This window comes from Falco biarmicus, chromosome 12 (assembly GCF_023638135.1).
Source record: "Falco biarmicus isolate bFalBia1 chromosome 12, bFalBia1.pri, whole genome shotgun sequence".
Taxonomy (NCBI): Eukaryota; Metazoa; Chordata; class Aves; order Falconiformes; family Falconidae; genus Falco; species Falco biarmicus.
Genome location: NC_079299.1, coordinates 24,646,567 through 24,652,566, shown reverse-complemented (window position 1 = coordinate 24,652,566; position 6,000 = coordinate 24,646,567). Strand labels below are relative to the sequence as shown.

At 39.5% G+C, this 6,000-nt stretch overlaps 1 protein-coding gene across 3 annotated transcripts in view; it reads right to left on the bottom strand.

The window, feature by feature from the left end:
- Nucleotides 1-238: 238 nt before the first annotated feature.
- AHCTF1 (AT-hook containing transcription factor 1) overlaps nt 239-6,000 on the bottom strand; it is a 41,709-nt gene continuing 35,947 nt past the window's right edge. For all 3 annotated transcript variants that reach the window (XM_056357135.1, XM_056357134.1, XM_056357136.1), the window contains exons 33-36: nt 2,803-4,618; nt 1,904-2,037; nt 1,338-1,444; nt 239-698 (exon numbers count right to left, since the gene is read on the bottom strand). In XM_056357135.1, the coding sequence (XP_056213110.1) occupies nt 515-698; nt 1,338-1,444; nt 1,904-2,037; nt 2,803-4,618 (2,241 nt within the window). In that variant the 3' untranslated portion in view covers nt 239-514. The remainder of the gene's footprint in view (nt 699-1,337; nt 1,445-1,903; nt 2,038-2,802; nt 4,619-6,000) is intronic.

Genomic DNA, 6,000 nt, shown 5'->3' with positions numbered 1-6,000 from the left:
TTTATACTGTGAGCCCAATTATTTGTGCCAGAAGGTCAAATGTCATTTAGAAAAGTCAAACTAGTATGTTTCGAACGTTTACTTGTTATAGGAATTCTAAGTAAACTTTTAAAAAGCTTAAAAAGCTTTAGGCCTCACTTTTGAGGGTCAACAACTCCTGCAAACCAACATTAACATTTCTGAGCAATACAGGCCATTCAACCCACTATTCCCTCAAAAAGCTATCAGACAGTAAGCATATTGTGAAGTATACATTTTTATTTAACATTCCTAAAATAAGCTGTATTTACATATTATATAAATGTATGAAGTCTTAATATAAAATAGAAAACTGCATTGACTGAGGAAATCACACTCCATATGGAGTTACTTATTGAAGACCATTTGTTTATGAAATTTTACAATAATTTATATAAATTATCTCTTCCAAATTAGATAATTTTTTCTTTTTACTAATCCACACAATTTTGATGACTTTGCAAACAGTGGTGTGTATTATAAACTTTAAAAACAGTTACAGCATCTTCCGGCGCACAACTGGCTTTGGAAAATTAGACAGTCTTTTTTTGTTCTTTCGTAGAGTCTTCTCTGCCATGTCTGCAGTTTCTTTCTTTGTTCCATCCACTGGACTTCCAAAAGGAGAGATGAATTTTATTTCCACTGGTGGAGGTGACCAAGAACCTTCTCTTCTTGTGGTTCTGAAAAGAAAGAGAAGTACCAAAATTTATTTTTTCTTACCAACAGCTTTCAGTGGAGGGAAAAATTACAAAATGAATGCCGAAGAACTTATTTATGGGCTTCTTTGTAGGCAGGATCAAGGCAAAAAAGGTACACAAGTCAGCTTTCTTTTGCTTTCATTCCTTACCAGATTGTACCAAGTATTCTCAGTCACTGGTCATATGAGCCTTTAGAGCACCCTAGCCCAGCTTTTAAGAGGCAGATATCCTCAAACAGTTTTCCAGAATGAACCAGGAAACATGTCCAGAAACAAGAAGTTCCCTCTGTTCACTGACCCCCTCCTGCCTTGTATGGGCAACTAAAGACTGTTAAAAGTGAGTGTGGTTTCATAAAGGTGGAATACGACAATGTAGGAGACCACCATCACTGCAAAGATCGGTATCCATTCCTTTTCTATCCCCTCCCTCTCCCATTTCTGTTAGAAAACTAAACCGTTAAGTGGGGGAAAAGGTGCCTGTTAGAGCAGCAAGCTGGACAGGTTCGTAAGGTCAGAGCAGAACTGCTCAGCCAAGCGAGCAGAAGAAATTGGGTGGCAAACAGCTGAACTTGTGAAAACATAATAAAGGAATGCAAATAAGTGTTCAAAAATAATTTCATACTTGGTTGCTTTCCTCATTTTTGATTTTGCAGTTCTACCTCTCTTCAATTTTTGCTTTCCCAGAGACTCTAAGGATTCGGTATCCTCTTCCTCTTTAGCTGGAAGCTCCTATATTAAGGCAACAAAAATATTACTCACACACAAGTTCTTACACTTCTACAGAATACAAATCAGTCTTTCTTTCATGCAGTCATGCCAAAGTTTTTTCCAAAAGCATTACAGTTTCTCTCAGCAAAACAAACCTTTCATCTGAAATTACTGTACCATCTTAACAGTTCAAATTCTGAAAATTAAAAAATAACACACCAATTAAGTTTAAAGAAAGCCACTGTGCCTTTTGTTAAAGGCAAAGCAATACTTACTAGTTCTTGACTTACATAGACTCAAAACTGACTTTTGTAGCTAGTTTTCATGAAGGAAAAACCCACAAATTGTCTAGCTGCTTAATTTAAAGCTTTCTTTTTAGACGTACTTTCAAGAAAAAAGGCAAGGCATTGCAAAGTATGATTTGAAAAAGCAGTACAGAGCAAAAGTCAAGAACATGATACATCCAGGGTTTTTACTTACTGGTTCTTTCATAATTTGGGAAACGCTAGATACATTTTTTCTTCTTGACCTCAAAAGAGGTGGTGAAAAGACAAATTGAGAAGACAAGTCTGGGTCTAAATCCTTAAGCTGCACAGGATGGTCTGCTTTTCCAGCTAAAATGACAATGCATTGTTAACACGCACGTACATTACAAAGGACAGTGACATTAAATTACAGCTCATAATTAAGAGCACAATACCTTCCTGAAATAAAAGCTCCAGTCAGGCTTATAAATACTCAGTGTGGAGGTGTCTTTCCCCCAGTAACTGCCTCTTGGGATCCATTCTTTTTCAGCAAATTGTGAAACAAAACCAAGCCAGTGTAGTGGTTTTACCTGCACTTACATAATCAGAGGTATTATGCTCAAGAGGCATCAAGAGTCCCTACGCATCTCAAAAAAGAAAAAATTTATCATGTACACTAATAAAAAGTAACTTAAATAAAAAAATATATGCCCATGAAAAACAACCACATAATTAAACAGCTGTATAGTTTGCTGCAAGATGGAGCATCTCAGTTGCAGTTAAAAACTGAACAGAATTTGGAAGCACGTCTCCTTTATTTCTCCATTGGGAGGAAGAGAGAGCAATTGCATATTAACAGATACCCTCCAGTTTTCAAAACTGACAGAAATTAAGCTCATGACAAAAATTCACCTTGAATTTCTTTTCACTCAGATCAGCCTCCTCATCTATTCCCACCACAACTAGTCAGCCAGTCATGTAGAGTTCAGAAAGAAGATGAAATGCCTCTTTCCAAATTTGTTATTTTGCATGGTTACATTCTTCACAATACTTAAAGCCAGCCTCACAGTCTGTTTTCTATGGTTTACAAAACAGGAACACCCCCTATTTTGTATATAAACACAGCGCACTTGCCTTTAAATTTCTTTGCCAGTTTTGTGAGAGGAGGAGAGAAAAGGAAGGACTCATTTTCCTCAACAGACAGTTTCTGATGCATGGGAGTTTTGCGGGACCTGGTTCTTGTTACAGAATCTGTTAAAGTTCTTGATATTTCATCACGTTCTGATGGGTTTACGTCTTCAAGCAACAAAGGGCTGCCATCAGGTCCTTTGGGGGAGGCCTCCTCCCCTGTGCTCTTCTCCAATACTGACTGCTTCTTCCTGCCCCGACGCCCTGTCCTTCCTGGAGTCCCGGGTGTGCTTGGTTCCTCATTTGGCTGTGCAGGTGTTTGCCCACGAGTATCTGCTTTTTCTGGTTTAGCATGTAGAACTCTTCTCACTCTTCTCCTAGGAGTATCAAGGATCTCCACTTCCCTACCTGAATGTATGTCTTCCTGAGTAGAGAGAGATTCTGCAGCTGCCAGGAGATTTTGTGCCACCTTCCTAGCACTTCTTCTAGGAGTGACAGGAGTGACAGGAAGTTTAAGCTCCGTTTGAGAAAGCAATGATTTAGAGAGGTCAAGGTCAGAATTTTCTGAAACTTCCAATGAATTGATCTTTTTTCTTCTGCCTCTTTTAGTTGGCACAGGTAAAAGTAGTTGGTCACTAGGCTGCACCTCTTGACTCTTGACAACATTTTCAGTAAATTCTAAATGAGTGCTTTTCTGTTTTCTTGCACTTCTACTGGGACTGGCTGCCAGTTTTATCTTATGACCTGGGTCACTCTGGCCAGTTTCCTTTCGTCCTCTATTCCTTTTGGAAGTAGCAGAAACGGTAACACTACCACCTTCAGCAAGAGATCTTTCCTCATTAGCCTCTTCCAAGGGTTCAGATGCAGCTTCCTTTGCTCTCCTTAAGCCTCTTCTTGGAGTAACAGCGATAGACTGCGTACTGACGGACAATGTTTGTCCATCAGAATGGCCATCTTCTGTTTTTTCTACGTTAGTATGTTTCGGCTTCCTGCCTCGCCTAGGAGTCACAGGTATTTCCTCAGCTTGAGCATTTTCTTCTGTTTGAAGATGAGAAGTCTCAGCTGCTTCTTTCTTTCGCCTGGTACTTCTTCTAGGAGACAACCCAAACAGAACTGGATCATCCGTCTTCAGCAGCTGCTGATCACCTGCCGATGGAATCCTTAGATTTCTACTCAGTTGTCCCCTTGCACGTGTTCTAGGAGTGATGACATACTCTACAGGATGTTTGCTGGTTTCATCTTCCACTACTTCTGGCACAGTTAAGGCAGATTTTGCCTTCTGGAATCTAGTTACCTTTTTACCTATGGTTTCATGAATAGACTGTTCTACAACTTCAGATGTGAATTCTTTACTTCTTGTGTCTTTGATTACATCCAGTAAGTTCTCAGCAATAGCCACTTTAATGGGTTCAGGCACATATGGGAGCGACTCTGTAACATTTTGAGACTCCTGATCACTAGTTACAGTGGACACTGAGTTTGTAACATGTTCTTGGTTTTCAGTATTTCCTAAATTGTTCACAGGTTTCTCCTCTGTTGTGGTACCACCTGGTTTAGAAGCATCCACTAACACAGGGTCTCCCATCTCTGCTTCACCTTCTTCTCCTTCCAAGACTAAACTAAAATTACTCTCAGATATAAAAAGCTCTCCCTCAGCTGCATCACATTCACCATCTCTATTATCAGGCAAATCACATATAAACTGTTGTTCTGCAGTATTGTAGCTGTATTGAAGATTGCCTGATGGATGTAGTTCACTATCTGGTGACATTTCAGGTGCATCTTCGGAGATCTGTGCCTTAACCGCACTATCGTCAATAACCTAAAGTTAAAAAATGTCTGTTAATGCATGATTAATTACCCAACTAACTTCAAAATGAGCTAGATGAAACTGAGGACAGTGAAATGCTGCTTTTCCTTTCAGATCACCACTAAATGCGAAGTTAGAAACATACAATGTATTCTCTCAATGTACTACAGATAAAAAGTTTATGCATTTAAGGGACAGAGAACAGAGTATTCTGTGTATGCAATCACATGCTCCATTTCTGATCTGTTCATGACTAAGGATCTGCTACCACCCATGAACAAAGTGAGCCGTTTTGCAAAACAAAACATATACACAACTGGCAGTAACCATCACATGGCAGTACTTGCCCGACTGGCTACAAATCCACACCGACTGACGAACTCTGCATCTGACAAGGTAAAACACAATCCTGTCCCCAGAGTTTAAAGTTTCAGTCACAACAGCTGTGACTGCAACACAGTCAAACCAGCCAGGTATCACATCCAACAACTCAACGCTGCACATTTAAGGGATCACTTGGATTGTGTGAGACAACACCTATATTCTAAGTACCTACAGCTCATGTTTTGCTGTAGCAACCACTCTTTCCTTCTAGATCCACACGAGACACTCAAGCTTTTATGTCGAGAACAGAAGTAGTATCTGTTACATATTTCAAGTGACTCAGATGGTCAAGATAATTTAACCAATGAATAAAAGACCTCTACCCAGCCCTCTAAGTTGTAGTGCCAACGATGGCAGAAGGAAGAAGCCACTCAACGGGAGTCTCCATAGAATCTGCTTATTTTTTTGCCTCCTGTCTTGTAACAAGTTGCTAAAGCATCACATTATAGCAGCATGTCACGCTTCAAAATGAAATTTACGAAAAACTATCTGCATAAACTTTCCCTTTATGCTTACAAATCTACGAACAAGAAAGCAGGAAGTAGTTTATCCTAAATTCAGTGAAAGCAGACAAGCCAAACCCAGATGTTTACTATAAATCTGTAAGAACCAGTCATAACAAAAGCAGAAAACCCTTCACTGTACTGCTACATGAATGACTGCAGAAGCTTTGTGATTGTCTCATGTACCTGCTCCCTTTTTCCTGTCACAGATTTTCCATTTACTCCCCCAAGTGACTGATGTATTCCCAAGCCTAAAATCATCTTCTCTACAGTGTTGCCCTAAATCCCAAAGCTGAGACAAGCTAAAGCAGTAACTGTCTATTTAACTTCACCTGCAATCTGGGACACGGAAAAGCATCGCCTATTACTTAAGACCCATCTGTTTGTGGTAGGCCTACCTTTCAGTTTGTATTTCACTCCATTATTAATTCCTGTGAGTATAACCCTACAGGAAATTGACAGTATACTCTCTACGGTACTTAGAGGACATCCACAATGAATCCAAAT